The sequence below is a fragment of the Schistocerca cancellata genome, chromosome 1, assembly GCF_023864275.1.
Source record: "Schistocerca cancellata isolate TAMUIC-IGC-003103 chromosome 1, iqSchCanc2.1, whole genome shotgun sequence".
NCBI classification, from domain to species: Eukaryota; Metazoa; Arthropoda; class Insecta; order Orthoptera; family Acrididae; genus Schistocerca; species Schistocerca cancellata.
Window position 1 is genome coordinate 1,106,830,377 of NC_064626.1, and position 25,773 is coordinate 1,106,856,149.

At 41.0% G+C, this 25,773-nt stretch overlaps 1 protein-coding gene across 1 annotated transcript in view; it reads right to left on the reverse strand.

The window, feature by feature from the left end:
- LOC126091996 (frequenin-1) overlaps positions 1-25,773 on the reverse strand; it is a 282,981-nt gene that overhangs the window by 30,803 nt on the left and 226,405 nt on the right. The window contains exons 3-4 of the mRNA XM_049907372.1: positions 1,291-1,339; positions 1,088-1,177 (exon numbers count right to left, since the gene is read on the reverse strand). Of these exons, the coding sequence (XP_049763329.1) occupies positions 1,088-1,177; positions 1,291-1,339 (139 nt within the window). The remainder of the gene's footprint in view (positions 1-1,087; positions 1,178-1,290; positions 1,340-25,773) is intronic.

Here is a 25,773-nt window from a genome sequence, read left to right on the forward strand (position 1 = left end):
TGTGACCCATCTCGTCGTGTTCTACGGTCTTCCGTGAACCATTCCGCACACAACCGTTGCACTGCCGAAACACTTGGTCCTACACGAGCAGCAATTTCTCCGATGGATGCATCGCATTCTCTCATGCCAATAATGCGCCCTCTTTCCCACTAACTGGTTTGATGATACTGTTCGCGCTTACGCCTGAGAAGCGTCCTGCACTTCTACTCAAGTCAGTGAAAAAAAGAAGAATGTAAAGGATGTTCTTCCCTAAAGAGAATGCCAGAATAGACACCTGGTGCAGTTCTAAATAGAGCTCCACCTTAAATGATCTTGTCGGTGGAGGGATATTGCTAAAAAATCTCCCTACTTGTCTGCTTATAACATGTGTCAAGAAGCTACAGAAGTAAAGAGCAGGAAAGGGACAACATGATCAAATTACAAAATGTACCACATCGGAAGAGAAATAAACCTCATGTATCGAAGTAACTGTACTACTCTCGAACGAGGCTTGGAAGCTATCAAAGGTATAAGAGTGCAGGCGATATATAATAACAATGTGTTCTCATAAGAAACTCATATGGAATTCAAAGATATCTTTCTGGAAAGCTCGCGTGAATCAAGATACTTTGCATGTAACTAAAAAGTAGACGACGGAAAAACTATAAGAGGAAAAGGAGGCACTGGAAATGTGGTTCTGCAGAAATTTGTAACGATTTGAATACACAGGCAAAGCACCGTGTGAAGAGACTGAAAAAAAAGCACGAAGAATGGCACACCTTACAAAATGAGGGCCAATTACCGGAACATATACGACGTCATCCCAAAAGACAGCATTGCAGGGGTCACTTGCGGATCAAAAACAACAGTTACAGGTAAAGACTGCAGTATGCCCATCAGACTATCGCTGACACTGAATACAGCGTAGTATATACAGGTGGACAGATCAAATCAAGACAAAAAGATATTTATCAAGGCATCATGTCGGTAGCAGGACTGATTACTACAAAAACAAAAACTGTAATGATGGTATTTTAATGAAAAAAACTGTTTCTTTTCTGTAGCTATAAGAGTGATTATATTTTTCTGATCAGTGTGCTTAACTCACGTTGTTTTCGTCGAACACTCTGAAGACGAGGGACGCGAACTTGGACGGGTCGCCTTGTGGGAAAAATTGTTTGTAGATCTTGATGAAGCCCTAAGGAAAGAACGAAAATACGTCATCGTTGTTAGCTGTTAACTGCAGAAATTTTGGCGGACTTACGGATATGAAAATATTGGCTATGAATTATTTATTGTAAAACTTCTCACCTGTTCCGTGAGCAGGCCATTGGGGCAATCTTTCAGGAACCCCTTGTGCCTGAAAAAGAAAGGAAAATGTTGCTTTAGTTTGAGAATATCATAAAGAAACTAAAAAAAATTGTAGTAATTGAATCCCTGTTATGTTAACAAGAAAAGCTGACTTTGGCAGAACATTGATACCAATGCAAAATACTTTTCAGCATAAATTACCTAACTCTAATCTTCCCGATGTATGGATATCAGTGAAAACAGTCATCTCAAAATAAACGTATTCCTTTTGACCAGTATCTAAGTCTGCAATATCTTATCGATTAGAATTAGGACTATTGCTGAGACTAGGAAAGAAATTAGAATGTGCTTTAAAACTTCTGATTATTTTCGAATATCTGGTATAGAAACCTTAGCTCATTCAATTTTTTGTCTTTACGCAGTGTGTCCCAGTCCCGCTATGAAAAATGAAAGTGATGGATTATGTTCACAAAATCACCGTATTTATTCAAAATTGTCTCCCCCTGAATCAATACAGAGCCGAAATCGTTTTAAAGGTTTTTTGCAATAGTTATCTTTTTGGAAATGTATTTAGTACTACAGTAAAGTTTTCTTGGATGCCCTCAGTTGCTTAGTAACGGTACCTTTTTTATTGCCAGTTTCAATTTGGGGAAACTCAAAGTTAGCTGGGGCCAAATCCGGCGAATTCTGTGGGCACTTAAGGACTGTGCTCCATTTGATGGCCAAAACTTCGCGCATGATCTTCATTTTGTGAGCTGAGGCGACCAGGAACCTATCTTTCTGTATTCGGGTCGAATTCGACGAATTCACTGACTGATATGCCTAACTTAACACAAAACTTAATTATAAGCGCCATCTTCCACGGCCGACTCAATAAAGTCCTCCCGAGTGTGTGACAGCATTGACAAAGCGTAAAACTTCCGACGTTTCTGCCACCATTGCAAATGGCTTTCATCAGGGTGTTTTTGCTAACTATGGCCGAAATGTCTGATGTTTTACACACTGACAATGCGGTCACGCAACCAGAAGAATTTTACTGAAAGAAAATGTCGCCTCGATGCTCCACCGCCGTTTCCCGACAAGTGTCAACACGCACTGTTCCATTACGGCGCGGGTGGCCGCGGCAGTGAAATAGCGCTTTGATCTTCTACACAGCTCTGTAAGGATACAGTGCCGCAACTCGTCACTAGAGAGCATTGCAGTTTGGTATTTTACACAAGCTGTCCTAACGAAACTGGGACACACTGTGTAGTCACCATCATCTCTTGATGTGACATGATAATTATACTTGCGTTAATTACCGTTCTGTAAATAAATTAATATGAAAAATTACCTCTAAATAATAGGCATGCTTCATGTAGTAGTAGATTCATTTTAGCCTTATTTTCTTTGAGTGTGCTTAGTAGTTTAATTGAAGTTAATGTCTAAAATCCCCACTACAGCTTTGATGACTTTACTGCAAACTTAACGACCGTCTTTAAATAAAATGGAGCCCACTCAAAGAGGTAAGCTAATTACTTAGAAGCATTTTTTTAACAATATGCTGCTTGAAATGTTGCTGCAAAATAATCGTGTACAAATAGCTCTGCTTGTTGGTTACTCCAGACTTTGCGTGGATACACTGTTTCGACAGTTCATTTCATGTGCTGCGTCTACAGATTAAGAAAATAGATTGCCATTTCAAATGATCTTTAAGGAAAAGACTGCGAACTTGTGAAGAGAAGAAGGATAGGGTGTAAATCGATTCACTTTCTAATATGATAACACGAATAACTAAAAATTAATTTCTAGTCTGACGGAAAAGTCTACAACAGTAAATAAGAGATTGTGGTACTTAATATTGTGGATGTTCATCGTAAGCAACTGCAGTTCAAAGATCCATTCTGGTGTTCGAGTTCGGTAGATAGCTGTGAAGTAGCTGTGATCCATCCGAAGATTGTCATCTACATTCATGGAGACGCAGAAACAAGTATTTCATTTCAGTAAGAAAGGGGGCGAAGATTAAAGAGAAAGAAAGTCTTTAGAATATATTCATGAAAGGACAAGAATAACAGATGACTGAGAATTTCTCAAACAGAAGAAAGAAGACAGTATCCACAGCTGCACAGGGGGTGAAGAACGCGTTGCTGGTCCCTATTGTTACATTAGGCTGGTACTTAGTTTACGTTTAGTACTTTACATATCTTCAGCAACTGTAAGCATATTTGTCGAAAAAAATCAGCAAGCGGTTGCACAAAAGACATTGTATTTCGGACACCTAGTTCCCTTCGTCAGATGACTGTGCAGAAAAATATACCACAAATAAGTACAATCAGATAAGAACATTACAAAATTTAAGAATAAAAAGTTTAAAAATTTAAAGACAAAGAGATGTTACATACTGAAAATTATCGTACTATTAGCGATTGTCAAAAATAAGCAGGTGGGTACAGAACTGCAGTCCCATAAGAACCTAAGAGCAATATGTAATACAACGATAAAATGCGGTAATGCAGGAAGAGCTCGTGAGTGCTTACATATGGGTCGTAGTATATTTACGATTATGTTACAACAAGTTTAGGCATCATGCAACAATTGGAGTTAATAAGGTAATGACTTGTATGTCTTCAGGTCAGACTCAGAGTGGGTGTAACAGGACGATGAAATTGTAAAACGAAAAGTTATGCAACTATAGTTGCCATAAAACAGACGAAAATGTAAATAATAACCAGCGTATTAACTTGTGTATAGGGTAATATTAATAGCAGCGCAAAGTGGTGTGGCGGGAGTAGGATTCGTTTTGAATTGGAAGGCAGGGCAGAAAGTGTGTTACCGCAAACAGTTGAGTGATAGACTCGTTCTCATCAGAATCGGCAGCCAACCACACTGACAACCATAGTTCAAGTATACGTTGCAAGCTGAAGATGAAGAGACAGAAAAAATATACGCGGATATAGAAGGGGTAAGTAAAGGGCGATGAAAATCTAATAGTCATGGGGGACTGGAATGCGGTTGTAGGGGAAAGAGCAGAAAAAGCGTCACGGGAGAATATGCGCTTGGTACAAGGAACGAGGGAGGATAAAGATTAATTGAACAGTGTAATAAATTTCAGAGTAATAGCAAATGATCTGTTCAAGTATCACAAGAGGAGGAGGTATACTTATAAAAGGCCGAGAGATTCCTGAAGATTTCAGTTACATTACATCATGATCAGTCAGAGATTCCGAATTCAGACACTGGATTGAAAGGTGTATCCAGGAGCAGATACAGATTCAGATCACGCTGTAGTAGTGATGAATAGTAGGCTGACGTTTAAGAGACTAGTCAGGAAGAATCAGCACGCAAAAGAAATAGGATACGGAAATACTAAGGAATGAAGAGATATGCTTGAATTTTTCGAAGGCTGTAGATACTGCGATAAGAAATAGCTCAGTACGCAGTTCAGTTGGGACAATCACAAATGCGGGAATGGGAAACATAGGTACGGAAACGAGAAGAGCGTGAACCTTAACGTCAGGTTTGACGGTCATGAAGTAAATGAAGTTAAGAAATTCTGCTTCCTAGGCAGCAAAGTAACCCATGACGGACGGAGCAAGGAGAACATCAGAAGCCTACTAGCACCAGGAAAAGGTCATTCTTGGCCAGGAACGCCCGAGAAAAGTTTACTAAAATCAAACATGAGCCTTAATTTGAGGAAAAAATGTCTCAGAATGTAGGTTTGAAAACGATCGTTGGAAAAGATCTTTGGAAAAGAGAATCGAAGAATTTGAGATGTGGTGCTACAGACGAATGTTGAAAAGTAGGTGTATTGATAAGGTAAGGAATGAGGAGGCTCTGCGCAGAATCCAAGAGGAAAGCAATATATGGAAATTACTGGCAAGAAGAAGGGCTAGGATGGTAGATCATCTGTTAAGGCGTTAGGTAATAACTTCCATAGTACTAGAGTGAGCTTTAGACGGTAAAAACTGTAGAGGAAGAAAGACTTTGGGATACTGATGAGGCAGATTGAGAGTTTTACTCTGAGATGAAGATGTTGGCAGAGGAGAGAAATTCGTGACGGGCCGCATCAAAACAGTCAGAAGACTAGTGACGCAAAAAAATTAATTAGCAATATTTTACACACTATACTTTGTCCATGTAGTGTTGCATGTAGTAGGTGTTAGTTAGCGGTACACAGTTACATTAAAAGAGCTGTTCGCAGCTGGAGGCATTCAACCTTGGGTGTATTTCTTACATGTACTTGCTCATTATCTTTCTAACATTTATTTTTCTGTAAGTTGATGATCGACAGTTACAGGTTGTTAGTCTTCTACTGTAATACGTAGTAATTCATTTTTAGTTGTGAGTGGTTAGCCATTTACATTAGCAGTTAATTACAGATACCAAGCCATTCAAAACTAACAGATAGCGAGTCACCTTAGCCTTACAGACATTCAATTTTTGTAGTTACTGATATTTAGCTTATAGTTACAAGTGGTCTTTACGGTTAACAACGGTTAACTTAACTTTAGTCAGTACGTATTACATCAATTGGAATGAATGTCGCTAATTACAATTATTTCACGTAGTTGTATAGAATTTTGTACTAATTGCTGAACTATTTATTTCACTACAGTTGAAGTATTAAACTATGCCCATTTTCATTTTCATCCGTCTTTACTTTAGATCGTCCCTTTTGGCTACCGATTAGGGAATGTTTCTCTGCTTACTTCAGTTGTTGCTTCTGGCCCCACTGTGCGTCTCGCGCTCTATTTACGCGGTAATATTTCCAGCGAGCTCGCTGTTGATCTCTTTACACCAATTCAAAGATGTGTTCTGAAAAGTACCATAAAAATGCTATGAATATCGCTAGTTACATTTGTCTCACAGATCGTATTTGCGACTTTGGATAGGCAATGTCCAGCACTAGTTGTTTCACTGAAGCAGAAGTGTAGAGTTGTGCCCACGCTTCCTTTCCTCCATACCCAATTTCCCACCACGTTAGCTACTGACTCCGCTTCCTCTGGCTACAGCTTCTGACACCGTCATAGGCTTTGAACTTTGTTTTCGCTGATGGGTTTTCTGACAGCACGCTGCTTACCTCACTACATGTACTTCGGCGATTAGCAGCTAACTTTCCACCCGCTAAACTTATCGTCCATAGCGTCACATGTCATTGGCATAAATTGTTCCATTTATCATTCATTTGTAGGATTTTATGTGTTAGTTAATACGCTGGTTATGCGCACGTACGTTTTCGTATTTTTATTATGACCGGTTTCGCTCTTCACATGAACAAGAGCATGATCAGAACTCACGCTGTAGAAGTTACAAATTGACACAATATGGAAAGCTTACACTGACATTATGTAAGATATATGTACTGCTTTCAGTATGGTGACTTACTTACGTATAGACTTTTTCAAATATGTATTTTTTGTAACGTATTTTGAAAGATATTTAAATTTTTAGACTACGCGTTTTTTAAAGATAAGCTGATTTGTACAGATCTGAGATGTCTATACACACACATACACACGAACACACACACATACACCCATAAAAGAGGCGTTTAATGAAACTTTCGTTTTCTGTAGTTGTAAATTACCTTTGCATAGACTGTAACATGGGCGTTACAAGTAATGTTGTACAGTCAGTTTCATCTTTATCGCTGTCAACGTCAGTGTCATTATTTACTACTGTACTTTAAACGTAAGTTTAAGTAGTACAGTACAGCCAAATAAGTCTCTAGAGCTGTCAACCAACTATAAAGGCAATCCTTAATGCTGTCAGCCAACTTTAAACCTAAGTCACTTACTGGAAAGAGAATACATACTTTATGTAATGCCTATATACAGGATGTTTCAAAAATGACCGGTATATTTGAAACGGCAATAAAAACTAAACGAGCAGCGATAGAAATACACCGTTTAATGCAATATGCTTGGGACAACAGTACATTTTCAGGCGGACAAACTTTCGAAATTACACTAGTTACAATTTTCAACAACAGATGGCGCTGCAAGTGATGTGAAAGATATAGAAGACAACGCAGTCTGTGGGTGCGCCATTCTGTACGTCGTCTTTCTGCTGTAAGCGTGTGCTGTTCACAACGTGCAAGTGTGCTGTAGACAACATGGTTTATTCCTTAGAACAGGATTTTTCTGGTGTTGGAATTCCACCGCCTAGAACACAGTGTTGTTGCAACAAGACGAAGTTTTCAACGGAGGTTTAATGTAACCAAAGGACCGAAAAGCGATACAATAAAGGATCTGTTTGAAAAATTTCAACGGACTGGGAACGTGACGGATGAACGTGCTGGAAAGGTAGGGCGACCGCGTACGGCAACCACAGAGGGCAACGCGCAGCTAGTGCAGCAGGTGATCCAACAGCGGCCTCGGGTTTCCGTTCGCCATGTTGCAGCTGCGGTCCAAATGACGCCAACGTCCACGTATCGTCTCATGCGCCAGAGTTTACACCTCTATCCATACAAAATTCAAACGCGGCAACCCCTCAGCGCCGCTACCATTGCTGCACGAGAGACATTCGCTAACGATATAGTGCACAGGATTGATGACGGCGATATGCATCTGGGCAGCATTTGGTTTACTGACGAAGCTTATTTTTACCTGGACGGCTTCGTCAATAAACAGAACTGGCGCATATGGGGAACCGAAAAGCCCCATGTTGCAGTCCCATCGTCCCTGCATTCTCAAAAAGTACTGGTCTGGGTCGCTATTTCTTCCAAAGGAATCATTGGCCCATTTTTCAGATCCGAAACGATTACTGCATCACGCTATCTGGACATTCTTCGTGAATTTGTGGCGGTACAAACTGCCTTAGACGACACTGCGAACACCTCGTGGTTTATGCAAGATGGTGCCCGGCCACATCGCATGGCCGACGTCTTTAATTTCCTGAATGAATATTTCGATGATCGTGTGATTGCTTTGGGCTATCCGAAACATACAGGAGGCGGCGTGGATTGGCCTCCCTATTCGCCAAACATGAACCCCTGTGACTTCTTTCTGTGGGGACACTTGAAAGACCAGGTGTACCGCCAGAATCCAGAAACAATTGAACAGCTGAAGCAGTACATCTCATCTGCATGTGAAGCCATTCCGTTGTCAAAGGTTTCGGGTAATTTCATGCAGAGACTACGCCATATTATTGCTACGCATGGTGGATATGTGGAAAATACACTGGACTCGCATTCGGAAGGACGACGGTTCAATCCCGCGTCCGGCCATCCTGATTTAGGTTTTCCGTGATTTCCCTAAATCACTCCAGGCAAATGCCGGGATGGTTCCTCTGAAAGGGCACGGCCGACTTCCTTCCCCCTCCTTCCCTAATCCGATGAGACCGATGACCACGCTGTCTGGTCTCCTTCCCCAAACCAACCAACCAACTATGTGGAAAATATCGTATTATAGAGTTTCCCAGACCGCAGCGCCATCTGTTGTTGAAAATTGTAACTACTGTAATTTCGAAAGTTTGTCTGCCTGAAAATGTACTGTTGTCCCAAGCATATTGCAACAAACGGTGTATTTCTATCGCTGCTCGTTTAGTTTTTATTGCCGTTTCAAATATACCGGTCATTTTTGAAACACCCTGTAAGTGTTCCATATTGTCTCAATTTGTATCTTTTACAGCGTATATTCTGATGATGCTCTTGTTCATATGAAAAACGAAACCGATCATATCAAAAAACACCAAGTGCTACTTGTGGCTGTTTTTTTTTTTTTTAATTTAGCTTTAACAGTCGCTCCCACTGCAGACAACGGCTGCTTTCGGTATATTACGTAACATTTTGTTTTATTACTTTATCACCCATTTGTTCCCTCTTTGAGATCAACCTGAAGATATGCATGTCAACAGCTGATTAGCTGCAGTTCTGTATTTGTTGTTTGGCCTCTTCATATATTATTCGTACACGTAGTGTGATCCATATGCAAGTGTCCACGAAGTCTTTCTCCATGCCCGCATTTTATCATTAAATTTCATTTTGTATTTTTATAACACAACAGTACCGCACTGCATACAACTGTTTATTTTTGACGCTCTCTAATAACGCGATAATTCTCTGTACGTACCATCTCTTTTATTTCAGTTTTTAAACTTTTCCTTCTTAAATGTCCTAATATTCTTATCTCAATGTAGTTATTTGTGGTATATTTTTCTCTACTGTCTTCTGAAGAGTGGCACTGGGAGCCTGAAACATTAGTCACAGTGTAAGTATCTGCATTCTAAGACAATGTGCGCTAAAATAAACAGTCGTCTGACCTACAGTACGAATCTGTATGGTATGTTTTATGTAATCATTACTCCATCGTCACCAGTGTTACTGCGAATTGTGGCTTAGAGAGCAGCGGAGATCTTGTCCTTCGGTGAAATATTTTCTAATAGTGTCATCTGGTTCAAACTACTCTAGTTTTCTGGAGTATAGTGATGTAGAAAGAACTGAATCCTTACAGGTAACGGTGCTATCTTTGTGTAACTACCAAATAAGTCTAGCTATCGGTAACACAATATATTGGTTTTTTATACATACAATCTTGTATTTTAATTTCTATGACGTATTTTATGGTGCTATTCCTGAAGCTGCTGGTTGTTTGTGTGAGAGGTATTAGCGAACATAATTTTTGTCAAGTTTATAGGCTGTTTATTCTTGCGGCTGATTTCTATGGGAAAGCGCATGCGATTCTCTGCAGTAAAAATGGACAACCAAACACAGCTGGGCGTAATCATTCATAGTCCTCCAAATTTGCTGAATTTTATTACTCAGCCATTATCTGCAGTATCATGTTACGTATCTTCAGGAGGCGGCTTGCCTTCCTCCTCACTTGCCACATAACAGCAGCTACTCAACCTTTTTTGCTGTACTCCTCTACGATGTCAGTTTTGCTGGTCATATCGGACACCACGCGATTAACCTATATATATTGGCGGCCAAATCGTGTACATAGTTTGTTTTTTTACTATCTTCTCAGCTTCTGTTGCTGCTCTAGCTTGATGAACTGTCCAGAAGAGTGTTGTTCTTTGCTTGTACACTGGTCAGCCAGAACATTATGACCCTTACCTAACAGCCGGTATGTCCACCTTCGGCAAGGATAACTGCGGCGTAGTGTCATGGCATGGAGACAGTGAGGTCACTGGAGGGAGTTGGCACCCCGTCTGCACACACAAGTCACCTAACTCCCGCAAATTCCGTGGAGGGGGCCTCTTGGCCTTGTGACATGGCGCAATATCTTGTTGAAAAAATGCCACTGCCGTCACGAAAAATTATCGTTACGAAGGGATGTACGTGGTCTGCAACCAGTGTACGATAGTCCTTCGCCGTCATGGTATCTTGCACGAGCACCACTGGATCCACGGATGTCCACGTGAATGTTCCACAGAGCATAATGTAGCCGCCACCAGCTTGTCTCCTTCATGCAGTATAGTTGTCAAAAAGCCGTTCCCTTGGAAGACGACGGATTCGCGCCCTCCCATCGGTCTGATAAAGAAGGTATCACTATTAATGAGACCACGCAACGCTCTGCCACTGCGCCAACGTTCAGTACCGATGGTCACGTGGCCATTTCAGTAATGTTGTTGACATTGGGACACGCATGTGTCGTTGGCTGCGGAGGCCGTTGGCCCATTATTAGGAGAGTTCGTTTCACTGTGTGTTCAGACACACATGTACTCTGCCCAGTATTAAAGTCTGATGTAAGTTCCACCACAGTTCGCCGCCTGTTCTGTTTTACCAGTTAACCTGCGACGTCCGACATCTGTAATGAGGGATGGTTGTCCAAACCTACGACGTCTGGACGTTATTTCACCTTGGTTTCGCCACATGTCGAAGAGACTCACCACAGCCCTCCTCCAATACCCAACAAGTCGTGCAGTTTCCGAAATGTTCGTGCCCTGCCACCGGAGCATCAAAGTCTGCTCTGGTCAAACTCAGAGAAACCGTGCGCCTTTCCCTTTACACACGGACAACATGCTCAGTGATACTACATGCAGCGTGTGTGTCTCTGACTATCAGTCATTCCTCGCCTGGTGTCGCTACTACCTCCTTGACGGTGTTATATCGATAGTAGGTCGTTGCTCATAATGTTCTGGCTGATAAGTGTATGTGATTGGCGGTGTGCAAATGAAAACGGTCTGTAGCTACGGCACCCATGGCTGTTACGGTGGGCCATATCAACTATGCAAGTGCTTTCGTGATGAATGCAAGTTATTTCAGATTGGATAACTTCGAAAAACTGAGTGATAATAGAATTTAACTTTTGACAATTGCCGTCGGACACTCTGTGGATAGCTCGTGAACACTGAAGTGAGTGACCTGGTCAAAAACTCTATAGATTTTTTAAAAGCATCCAGCCGCAACAATCTACACTCGTAGACTTTCCTCTTTGCCTCCTTGAAGAGCTGTAAGTTTAGTACGTGCTGCTTCACAGCTTCTAATTATCGGAAGGTACGCGGTATAATCTTCGAGACGGTGCATTATGACTTATTCCACGACCAGCATCTATAAAATAATCTTTGGTATCTGCCACGGCCAACGACGGGAAAATGGACACGCTGACCGCCAGAGTAACGACACCGTAGCCGACTGTTGTCAACGGCGGTTTGCGCGGTCTTTGCCACCCTGGATGGATGCAGAACTCTGTTCCCTGAGTAAACAACTTACGCGTGCGTGCAGGTTTCTTGCGCCTGCATTGTCCACTATATTGTGGTTGCCCATAAAGTTTCTCTCGCTCTACAATTGATTTATGTTTACTTACTTTTCTGTGTCATCCAAAAGATACGAGACACAGAGTGAAGATCTCATTCTCAAAGTTTTTATTTCTTCTCCACGGATTTTAATACCTACTCCGAATTTTTCTTTTGTTTCCTTTACTGCTTGCTCAATATACAGATTGAATAACATTGGGAAGAGGCTACAAACCTGTCTCTCTCCCTTCCCAACCACTGCCTCCCTTTCATGTCCCTCGACTCTTATAACTGCCATCTGGTTTCTGTACAAATTGTAAATAGCCTTTCGCTCCCTGTATTTTAACCCTGCCACCTTCAGAATTTGAAAGAGAGTATTCCAGTCAACATTGTCAAAAGCTTTCTCTAAGTCTACAAATGCTAGAAATGTAGGTTTGCCTTTCCTTAATCTTTCTTCTAAGATAAGTCGTAAGGTCAGTATTGCCTCACGTGTTCCAACATTTCTGCGCAATACAAACTGATCTTCCTCGAGGTCGGCTTCTACCAGTTTTACTACACGTCTGTAAAGAATTCGCGTTAGTATTTTACAGCCGTGACTTATTAAACTGATAGTTCGGTAATTTTCACATCTGTCAAAATCTGCTTTCTTTGAGATTGGAATTTTTACATTCTCCTTGGCATCTGAGGGTATTTCGCTTGTCTCATACGTCTTGCTCACCAGATGGTAGAGTTCTCCCAAGGCTCACAGTAGTTCTAATGGAATGTTGTCTACTCCCGGGGCTTTGTTTCGACTTAGGTCTTTCAGTGCTCTGTCAAACTCTTCACGCAGTATCGTATCTCCCATTTCATCTTTATCTACATGCTCTTCCATTTCTATACTATTGTCCTGAAGTACATCGTCCTTGTACAGACCCTCTACATACTCCTTCCACCGTTCTGCTTTCCCTTCTTTGCTTAGAACTGGGTTTCCGTCTGAGCTCTTGATATTGATACAGGTGGTTCTCTTTTTTCCAAAGGTCTCTTTAATTTTCCTGTAGGCAGTATCTATCTTTCCCCTAGTGAGATAAGCCTCTACATCATTACTTTTGTCCTCTAGCCATCCCTGCTTAGCCATTTTGTGCTTCCTGTCGATCACATTTTTGAGGCGTTTGTATTCCTTTTTGCCTGCTGTATTTACTGCATTTTTATGTTTTCTCCTTTCATCTATTAAATTCAATATTTCTTCTGTTACCCAAGAATTTTTACTAGCCCTCGTCTTTTTACGATCCTCTGCTGACTTCACTACTTTATCCCTCAAAGCTACCCATTCTTCTTCTACTGTATTTCTTTCCCCCATTGTCAATTGTTCCCTTATGCTCTCCCTGAAACTCTGTACAACCTCTGGTTTAGTCAGTTTATCCAGGTCTTATCTCCTTAAATTCCATAAATGTGAAGAATAGGAGGAAGAAATGATCGACCAATAACTTATTCAGCACACACAAAAATTAGAACCAACAATATTTAACGCAAGGACATTAAGATTAAGAGTGCAATGGGAATTCGACTGCTACATGCAGAGGAATGAGCTGATAGAAATAGAACATTCGAGGCCTCTGTGAGGCAGGGAATTTGTCTGATGGCGATATAGAAGAAAAAAATGGGAGTGAATATCGTAAACGTAAGGGATCCAGTATTAGAGTCACAGTTCAACAGAGTTTCAGGAGAGCTGGGATCAAATAAAACGGACTGGGCAGATGACATGTGTTGAAATTTCTAAAGTTATTGGGAGAAGTGGCAACCAATATAATGTCCAAAGTAATGTGTAGAATATATGAGACAGACGACATAATATCTGAAGATAGGAGAAGCATATACGTAAGTGGGAGAACTACCGCACCGTCAGCATAACAACTCATGAATCCATGTTGCGGACAAGAACAGTAGACACATGAATGCAATGGAGATTTGACAATTTGCTGGACAACGATTTGCTTGGCATTAGGAAAGATAGGCAACAAAGAAGCGGTTCTGACGTTGTGCTTGACAGTGGGCAAGTCTGAAGAAAAATCAAGGCACTTTCACAGGATTCGTTAACGTGCAAGAGGCGTTCGACAACGTAAAATAAAGAAGATGTTCTAAATTCTGCGAGAAATGGTGGTAATTTACAGAGAAAAACGAGTCATACGTAATATGTACAAGAACCAAAAGAGACCATATGACTGGAGGACCAAGAGCGAAGAGTTGGGTTGAAAACGGTATAACGTAGGGATGTAATCTTTCACCCCTGTTATTCAATGTATGTGTCGAAAAAGCAGTGATGAAAATGAAATTAAGTTTCAAGAGTGAGACTGAAATTGAACGTGAAAGGATATCAAAGGTGGGATTCGCTGATGACGTTGCTGTTCTCAGTGAAGATGAACAAGGATTACGAACCTATTAAATGTATTGAATAGTCTAATGAGTACACAATATGAACTTGAGTAAACCGAAAAGTAGCAGATATCATAATGGTAGAAGTTTACATCAGTATTAGTGCTCACGACATAGATGAGGTTAAGGTATTCTGCTACCCTGGAAGCAAAATAGCCCATTACGGACGAAGCAAGGAGGACATAAAGAGCAGATTTGCACAGGTACATCGGTTATTCCTGTCCAAAAGAAGTCTGTATCAAGAATTCGAGGAAAAAGTATTTGAGATTGTATATTTGGTGCACAGCATTTTATGGTAGAGAAACATGGACGGTGGGAAAACCGGAACAGAAGAGAATCGAGGTGTTCGAGATGTGCTACAGAAGAATGTTGGAAGTTTTGTTTACCGATATGGTAAGGAGGTACTCTAGAACCGGCGACGATAGGTTCATATGCAAAATACTGAAAAGATAAAGGGACGGTGTGAAAAAACACGTTTTAACCCGTACAGTACTAAGGGGGGAGGGGTACTTCGTTCAAACCTTTTGTAAGTATTGTAGTTTAGATTGGTGTTTCATATTTTAAAATTCTGGTAAATATATTTATTGTTTTTTGTTATTTCCTCTACCAGATTTTATAAAAATATAACTTTCTCCAGCTAAACTTGATCCGATAATTTAAGTCTAATGGCGGTCGTCATATAGTCTACCTCCTTAGTAGTAGATGTGTCTTGATAACGAATGTCTTATTGCATAAATTATAGCACTTCGGATAGTATAGACACGATGTAGCAACAATGATCTCAACAGTGATTCTTTTCCCTTGGTCTCTGATTGTTTCTTGTTCCTTCTTATGAAGTGCCATTTTGTCCACCGTTAGAGACGACTGTGAAAATGTACCGTCGCTCTCTTTCTGAGAGAGAATTATTAGACGTTTTAGAAGAAGATGGATATTTTTAAATTGAATTTGGTGATAGTGTTGAAGTGATGAGTCAAACTGAAGAGGGATGTGTTGTACGCTAGGATGTGGAAGTAATGGTGTACAAACAGACTCAAGACGAACTCTGAGCACCTGCAGCGCATGATAACGCTGTTGATGAGGTCAGTGATAAGTATTTTACAAACACTGTAACAGTTTTTATGTCCAAACCCCTCATATTCCAAGGCGAGTAGCACAAAACATATTGAAAGTGAGAGAAGGCTAAGAAATGAAGGTGATGTAGGAACTGTAAGATAATCATTTGAAAAGATTTTTTCTCCAGAAATTCTTAACTTCATAATAAAGCATACCAATGAAGAAGCATTGAGACAGAATTTATCCAAAACAGACCTGATTTCATGGAATATATAGTGTTACTCATTATTATGGGGAAAGAGGGCGATAGTAAGTCATCTATTCCCGATTTATCGTTCCAACACTTCAGGAAGGTTTATTTATCTGTTACAACTGTGCGGCTGGTCCCGGCGGAGGTTCGAGTCCTCCCTGGGACATGGGTGTGTGTGTTTGTCCTTGGGATAATTTAGGTTAAGCAGTGTGTAAGCTTAGGGACTGATGAACTTAGCAGTTAAGTCCCATAAGAAAAAAAAGAAAGAAAGGAAAACATGAAATGAGGGCAGGGAACGTGACAATTTTGTTGCAATACGAGAAGTGTTTAGTAAAATGAATTAATTTCTGTCAAGATATTGTCCTGCTGGGATGCAGACAGTTATTGATGAAATGTTGTAATTGTTCCGTGGCAGGTGTCCCTTCAAGTTTTCGTTAAGAGAAACCTGGCAAGTATGGTATACTTATGTGAATGACAACAGACTCTAAAACCGGATATGTTGTCAGGATGGAGCCGTATGCAGGGAAGAAAAATGAGAGTCTATAACAAACAAATCAGATCCAAATGTAATGAAACGTCTGGTTGTTCGTATACATAATTCAGTGAGCAATGGCACCACAGACAGATATTACACTCCAGTTTATTTGACCAGATGTTTGTGGAGGATTCCTAAGGTATCTTCTCTCGTGGGAACATTAGAAGCTAACAGGAAGCATATCCCTCAAGAACTGAAAGACATCTCAAGAAAAGAATTATACTGGTGTCTGTGATTCTACTACTGGAAATACCCCAGTCGCAAAACTGTTCTGTTTGACTCCGCAGTTTGTTCGCCTACTGACACTACAAAGAATTCAGTCATAAAGTTATAACGGGCGAAAAGCGTCGTTGACACAGTCAAATGGTGAGGAGATTTTCAACTAAGAGGCCTACAAAAATTTGGCAGCTATTTATATTCTATACTCTTGTGGAGACAGTAGCTGTAATGGTTAAATACTGTTTCTGCCAAACTTCCAGGAGTGGAATAAGACAAAATCTAATAATTCATCAGGAATCGAGACTAAATCTTACGAAACCATGTATTAAAGACAGGGCTACGAATTTTAGAGGACTCCAGAAGGTGTGGTTTCAGCCGTGGGAGGTATTCACGGCCCCCTATGAAATATCAAGTAGAAGTTCGCTGCAACGGAAGCTGAAGGAGGAAGGACAAGATGTCATTTCTGTTGTGAAATCGAGTCAAAAGCAGTGAAGTACAATAAAAAGAAAAAAAAACAGTTATCTGTAATTTCTGTAAGAGGTACAGATGCAGAAAAAACAACGAGAAAACTGTTGTATGTTCCAAGAGTAAAGACGTTTCCGATGAAAGTGATGAACAAGTGGTTCCAGAAGCTACGCAATGTAAACTGCCGTACTTAACCTAAAATGTCTGTAATATTTCCGAAATATAATGAAGTTTTCTTCAATAACTCTGTAATGACTCTTATTAACAATGTGTAGAGATACTGTTCAAGAAAATAAGACTAAATAAACTTGAGTGATGAAAAAAGTAAAAAATACTAAATGGGTTTTTGTAGAGAGTGCTAAAAGAAATTCATAGTTTCTGGACATCTGTTACGCAGCAGTAGTTCTTTATACAATATTTTGTTAACGAAGGTCAATAAAAATGGAAGAAATTTGAATTATAATTTATTTTCATTTTTGTGGTGAGCACAAAGTACCCCCCCCCCCCCCCCCCCCACCAACCCGCTTTGCTAGTGCACATTATGACAAATATGTTGGTGCTCTAAGGATTAAGAGGTCAGGAAGTAACTGTCATCGTACGACAGGGAGCTGTAGAGTGTAGAAGCTATAGGGGAAGGCGGAGACTGAAGTACATTCAGCAAATAGTTGAGGTCGCATGGTGCAATAACTACTCTGAGATGAAGAAGTTGGCACAGGAGAGGGATGCGTGGTGATGCTGAGTAAAAGAAAAATAAAAGAGAAGAAAATAGAGAGAGAGAGAGAGAGAGAGAGAGAGAGAGGGAGAGAGAGAGAGAGAGAGAGAGAGGGACATGGAACCCCATAATTTGACAATCTGTTGAAATACACCATCGTGTTTCAAACATACGTAATTGTGAGACTGAGTGGCGACATAAATGCATCACTTCAGTTGAAAGTACGTAAAATGAATTTCGGTTTAGTACTAGATTAGTCATTGATACGTTTTATCATTAATAGCCGCTTATCTGATCCTTTTTTGCAAGTGGCATTGGTGTAGTTTACGACACTTTAGCGATTTACATATGTCGTGTCTGTTCTTTCAGACATGTATGAAGTAACAGACGCCATTTTGATCCTGCAGCCACTATGAATCAAAACAAAAAGGAACTAATGACATTAGCGGCCAGTAGGCATTGATTTAAGTCAATGAGGAAAGTTCAAAATTTGTGCCTGAACGGATTTCGAACAGGGATCTCCTAATTACTTTTTTTTGTGAAAGATGCAATAAATTATCTCTTCTAGAAAAAAAGAGTAATGTCTTCCTTGTAATAAACAAAAATAAACGTCTTCTTCAGGAGTAAAAATTTTTAGGTGCAATGATGAAGCAAATAAAATTCTCTATTTCTTGAAAGTAAAACAGGATATTCCTCATAAAATAAAGAATCTTTCTTGAAAACGCAGATAAACTTACTTTTACAGCAGTCGCTGTAAGAGGGAGTTAAAACGAAAGACTTCTTGCAACTTCATGTAATGAAGGAACTTCTTCTCGTTCTCCGTACGTCTGGAGCATACCTGAAATTCTTTGATCATTCAGTACTTACACTATGTGATCAAAAGTATCCGGACACCCAGAAAAACATACGTTTCTCATATTAGGTGCATTGTGCTGCCACCTACTGCCAGGTACTCCATATCACCGACGTCACTACTTATTGGATATCGTGAGATAGCGGAATGGAGCGCTCCGCGGAACTCACGGACTTCAAACGTGGTCAGGTGATTGGATGTCACTTGTGTCATACGTCTGTACGCGAGATTTCCACACTCCTATATATCCCTAGGTCCACTGTGTGTGATGTGATAGTAAAGTGGAAACGTGAAGGAACATGTACAGGATAAAATCGTACAGGCCGAACTCGTCTGTTGAGTGACAGAGACCGCCGACAGTTGAAGAGGTTCGTAATGTGTAACAAGCAGACATCTATCCAGACCACCGCACAGGAATTCCAAACTGCATCAGGATCCACTGCAAGTACTATGACAGGTAGGCGGGAGGTGAGGAAACTTGGTTTTCATTGTTGAGCGGCTGCTCATAAGCCACATGTCACGCCGGTAAATGCCAAACGATGCCTCGCTCGGTGTAAGGAGCGTAAACATTGACGATTGAACAGTGGAAAAACTTTGTGTGGAGTGGCGAACCACGATACACAATGTGGCGATCCGATGTCAGGGTGTGGGTATGGTGAATGCATGGTGAACGTGTAGTGCAAACAGTAAAATTCGGAGGTGGTGGTGTTATCCTGTTGTTGTGTTTTTCATGGAGGAAACTTGCACGCCTTGTTGTTTTGCGTGGCATTATAACAGCACAAGCCTATATTGATGATTTAAGCACCTTCTTGGTTCCCACTGCTTTAAATCAATTCGAGGATGGCGACTTCAACTTTCAACACGATCGAGCATCTATTCATAACGCATGGCCTGTGGCGGAGTGGTTACACGACAATGACAGCCCTTTAATTGACTGGCCTGCACAGAGTTCTGACCTGAAGCCTATAGAACACCTTTGGGATGTTTTGGAAGGCCGATTTCGTGCCGAGCCTCACTGACCGACATCGAAACCCCCCCTCAGTGCACCGCTCCGTGAAGAATGTGCTGCGATTTCCCAAGAAACCTTCAAGCACGTGATTGAACGTATGCCTCCGAGAGTGGAATCATCATGGCCAAGGGTAGGCCAGCACCATATTGAATTCCAGAATTACTGATGGTGGGCGCCACGAACTTTTAAGTCATTTTTAGTCAGGTGTCCGTATACTTTTGATCAGATAGTGCAGTTCAAGACTTCGCTACCATAGTGTCTAACATATACCCAATAGCACGCTCTACTGATGTAGTGCCCCGCTCATTAGCCTCATTGCTTGCAGACACCACAGACTGAACAGACACTACATCTACTATTAAGGTGAGGACAGCCAATGATGAGTTCAGAGCGGATGCACAACACGCTCGAACTCTCACAGGAATAGGAGAAATGCCGAAAATAACCAGGATAATGGTCAAGGGACACTTATCAATAGTATGTGTAAAACTTGGAATATGGTTCTGAGAGGAGGCGTGCTGCAGTGACCTCTGTGTCTGAATGGCGCAGTGGTCGGCGCTTCTGCCTTGTAAGCAGGAGACCCGAGCTCGAAACCCAACCCAGCTCAAATTTTCAACTTTCGCCATTGATTTAAATCAGTGCCCACTGGCAGCTAACGTCATTAATTACAGTGCGTTTTATTAACGTTTACTTGAAAGTTGGTTGATGCAGTACCTAATTGAGATGCTTGAGATAAGGGCAATGTTCTGGGACACTTCACCTTTCCTATATAATTGCGAAACTTTAGCTCTGAAGATAACTTATCACTTACAGTTGCGCAAGTATTTCTGTGAGCTGATACCCTAAAGATTTCCTGCTGCAATGTTTTTCGCAGCGACTCACTACGGTGGGATTAAATTCCTGGGAGCTTTTTGCCACGCTGCGCGGTGGAGCGTAATTACAGCTTTGCGCCAGCCGCGGCCGTTTCTTGCGGCGCCACACCACTTGAGGCGGATCCCCGCATGGCCGCCACTCTCTGTAGGATTTAGACATTTTATGAGTTACGGGACAGGGTCTTATTAAAAAAAAATACGCAGTGAGGTGTTAGGAGCAGTCTATGGGCGCTGTACGATTTACCATCATGGCTGTCTCGCGGAACGCACATTCGAGTGCAACGAAGTCTGTCCACATTTCGAGGGAGATTGGCGCATTGCCTGCAGTTAAACTGGCATGGAGATTCATCTAATTTATTACCGTACGAATACTGATGAGTTTTAACTTTTAAGTGAGATCCACATTTTCATAGGTCTTTGTCGCCCAAAGTACACTACTGGCCATTAAAATTGCTGCACCACGAAGATGATGTGCTACACACGCGAAATTTAACCGACAGGAAGAAGAAGCTTTGATATGCAAATGATTAGCTTTTCAGAGCATTCACACAAGGTTTGCGCCGGTGGCGACACCTACAACGTGCTGACATGAGGAAAGTTTCCAAACGATTTCTCATACACAAACAGCATTTGACCGGCGTTGCCTGGTGAAACGTTGTTGTGATGCCTCGTGTAAGGAGGAGAAATGCGTACCATCACGTTCCCGACTTTGAAAAAGGTCGGATTGTAGCCTATCGCGATTGCAGGTTGTCGTATCACAACATTGCTGCTCGCGATGGTCGAGATCCAATGACTGTTAGCAGAATATGGAATCGGTGGGTTCAGGACGCTAATACGGAACGCCGTGCTGGATTCCCACGGCCTCATATCACTAGCAATCGAGATGACAGGCATCTTATCCACATGGCTATATCGGATCGTGCAGCCACGTATCGATCCCTGAGTGAACAGATGGGGACGTTCGCAAGGCAACAACCATCTGCACGAACAGTTCGACGACGTTAGCAGCAGCATCGACTATCAGCTCGGAGACCATGGCTGCGGTTACCCTTGACGCTGCATCACAAACAGGAGCGGCTGCAGTGGTGTACTCAACGACGAATGACAAAACGTGATTTTTTCGGACGAATCCAGGTTCTGTTTACAGCATCATGATGGTCGCATCCGTGTTTGGCGACATCGTGGTGAACGTAAATTGGAAGGGCGTATTCGTCATCGCCATACTGGCGTATCACCCGGCGTGATGGTATGGGGTGCCATTGGTTACACGTCTTGGTCACCTCTTGTTCGCATTAACGGCACTTTGAACAGTGGACGTTACATTTTAGATGTGTTACGACCCGTGGCTCTACCCTTCATTCGATCCCTGCGGAACCCTACATTTCAGCAGGATAATGCATGACCGCATGTTGCAGGTCCTGCACGGGCCTTTCTGGATAGAGAAAATGTGCGACTGCTGCCCTGGCTAGCACGTTCTCCAGATCTCTCACCAATTGAAAATGTCTGGTCAATGGTGGCCGAGCAACTGGCTCGTCACAATACGCCAGTCACTACTCTTGATGAACTGTGGTATGGTGTTGAAGCTGCATGGGCCGCTGTAACTGTGCACGCCATCCAAGCTCTGTTTGACTCAATGCCCAGGCGTATCAAGGCCTTTATTACGGCCAGAGGTGGTTGTTCTGAGTACTGATTTCTCAGGATCTATGCACCCAATTTGCATGAAAATGCAATCACATGTCAGTTCTAGTATAATATATTTGTCCAATGAATACCCGATTATCATCTGCATTTCTTCTTGGTGTAGCAATTTTAATGGCCAGTATGTAATTATCAAGGCCACGGAATAATTGTTTATCAGCATACAGTATTGTTTCCAGTTCGCGTGAACTACGCACACTAGACTTGTTTCCGTATTCGGCTGTGAGAAAGCTTCATTGTACACTACTTTCAACTGATTAAGAGTAAACATACTACAAAAATGCTCAGACGCAGCTAGGCTTGGATTATAAATCAGTGGTTCTAATATTCATTAAACACCTCCAAGTGTTCGAACCAGCTCGATGCACTTGATAACTTTATGCCTCTACCCATTCAAACGAAGAAGACAGTCATAATGTAAACGAAAATACGAATTTGGATGTAACGACCTGTTTTAGCATTTGTTGCTTTGGCAACATCTCAGTGGTTATAGCCATTTCGATGACAGATCATTCTTCGAATTCCGACGACTAGTGACACGTAATATCATCGATTCTCAGATACATTCTAAAAACACAACCACTTTTTACAGTAATTGTTGTGATTTAAGAAGGTCCTATAAAGAAAATTCATTTCTTAAATTTCAGTTCCGAATCATTTTCACCAGCCATCTATTTCAAGGCAGAGTAACAAGTTTCTGAGGGCTTACTTATTTAAAATTCTAAGAGCAGCATATAATGTTTTACAAATGTGCCTACATCCTAGAAATTCCAGCCCTGGTGTGTTGATAACACCGTATACTATCAACAGAAAACCTTTTGAGAGTTGTAAACACTCTATGTGGGTCTTCGCATCTGTGTATGGCTGCTTTACAGATAGTAATCAGCTCTGTTATCTGTTACAACTGGTTTCATATTTTAAAAGGCGACCAACCTGTATTATTTAACGTACGTATTTACATAACGTCAGTAACAACTTTTAAACTGACATTCTACGCAATTAATCTAAATATTTAGTTCACGAACTTTTTCTTTCCCTTTAATGTATTTTTTATTTTAGTCATAATGTTTTCATTAAATGGACATATGGATAGCAGTTTACGTACGTGATAAGATTTGTGAAGGAGTATAGGCATAATTAACTCCAATAACTGTTATTTCTCATTTTACAAATAGAGAATAAAGATGCATTTCGAACCTGGAAGTGACAACAACAAGGAACAGATGTGTCAAAACTGTGCCACTATGAGTTGAAAATAAAAATGATTGATTCCATAAGCCAGTGTTTTCATTGAGTTATTAATGGCGGTAATAGGAATGTCAGTAGTAATATTGTGGTACCTTTTAACAACATGACCGTACATTTCATTGTTGTAGCCTCAAGAGAATTAAAATTTTATATCTGATGTATGTATTTTGTTTGTGATGGATATTAGTGATTGATACTGGTCATTGTAGGTGATAGCTGTAGTTCTAAAGTTAACATTGTTTTAAAAACTAACGATTATAATGAAACAGTGCATCAGATGCTACAAGGTAATATTTTCTGTAAAATGTCATTAATGGAACTGCTACCGACATTAATAATGAAATGCAATTATGCATGTCTTTTTTCTAAATATTTCGGAGTTCTTATTAATATTCATATGGCACTGAGGGCAGCCAATGTAAACATGTTTAGATGAATTGTAATTTATATTGGTTTTTAACATCGGTCTGCAACCATTTTCCGCTGCGAACAACTTTATTAAAGCTTGTACGTATAGCAAGGGATAGGCCGTCGTCATTTCGTTAGAACTGGTGACACTTAAGAAAATCACTAACAGTACGAAGTCACATACTTGAACACTGCATCTCTGCCAAGCATTATCCTCGTAGGAAGAAATGACAACTGAATTAAAGCGTTCTGTGTCTGTACTTCGTTGAAGTTCTCACTGCACGTTCAGGGAACAGTGTGGTTGAGGTGTACGGGCTTGGTAGTCCTATAAATGACGGGAGAGCAGACGAAGCGGCGAAGAGAAGTGGTGCCCGTTCAGTGCGCTCATACGGACGATTTTCATTTGTTACTGATGATCGAGGCTCGGTGCAGCGCTTGTACATTCGTGTTATTTTCGGTGATGGTGAGCGGTTGATGGCCATTAACGACGCGCAATCACGACACGAAAGAGAAGGCATCTGACATGTCAGCTCAGTAGCATCACGGACATTAATCAGGCTGTCAGCAGCAACAGGCGTCCATTTAGGTTGCATACGTGTGGCTCGTTGCAGAGCGATAACTAACCTCTGCAAACATGTGCATATACAGGGCGAATCACCCAAGTTGTTACTTTGAATTTTTTCCTGCAACCGTTGCATATCCTAATTACTTTTTCAACCAGATGAAAGGAAGTCTTCATTAATCGATGTCATAGCAATATTAATTTGAGAGATATCAGCATTGACATCAAGGTATTGGAAGTAGGACTTTCTGCTGCTTCTGTCACGAATCCGAAAGAAACTGATTCTAAGACTATTCAATTTCCAAAATCTAGTAACTAGTTTCGGGAGAATGAGTATCTAGAACAAGAAGTATATCACCGGTTTGAACACCAAACTCATTAACAACTTAAGTAGAGTTTCCTGATTATACGCCGTGTTTAATAACGAGGAAATGGAACGTTAAACCGTCGCACTACCGGAATGGAAAGGACACACAGGAACTGCAGGTTTGTATTCCATCTGTCCACAATTTCGAATTTCTAATCAGTTTCACAGTCTTGTTAATAAGTCCTGACTTTATCAGGTGATGGAGAAGGTTGTATGAAGATGGAGGAAGCATTCAGCCTTCCGCGATAGTTTTCTATAAAGGAATGAAAAGGAAGATTAGGGTTTAAAATTCCATCGGCGTCAAAGTCTCTAAAGGCGGTCTCAAGCTCGGATTAGGGAGGAGGGGGAAGAAAATAGGTTGCCTTCTTTTCAGAGGAAGAGCACCAAATTTATCTCAAAAGATTTCGGGACATCATGATAAAATAATCTGGATAGTCGAACGACCACTTTAACAGCCGTCCTGCTGAATGCGAATCCAGTGTCTTAACACTGCGACATATCACTCGGTAGCTCCGTGTCATATAAAGAGACAGACATAAAGGGCCGTATCTTTGACTGCGTTGAATTAGAACTTAATTTTTTACACCGCCGAGGTACAGTTGATCCTAGTATTTGACATACATTTCAACTTCACACCTCTACCAGTTCCTGCAAAATATGGATCTTAACTGACTGAAATACAGACAGGCAGACGGACAAGTAAGTGAACCAACAAGGGTTTGGTTTTTACCGCCTGAGGACCGCAACCTAGAAACTGATACCGATATATTTGTTTATAACATTTCCATGATAAAGAGACAATTTGTCGTTTGTTGATGATTACGAGAATCAACGGATCACGATATTTCAAATAGTTTCAAAAATATTCCAAGTAAACCTTGTATACGAGTCATGTACGCTACCTCATCTAAATAATCCAGACACCTTTTACAGGGAAAGTTCATAGACTGATAACAAAACCTTGTGGTATTTTCGAATCAACTGTATTCCTTATTAACAGTACAATAATATCGGCGGAGTTTCTATAAGTAATCATGTGCTTTGGTTCTCCAAGAAAGGGATATAAATGAAAACGGAATTCAAAGATTTTGACAAAAAGTTAGTGCGTAGAACTGTACTTCAATACTACGGCAGAGTAATCTCCATGAAAAAACTATTTTGTAT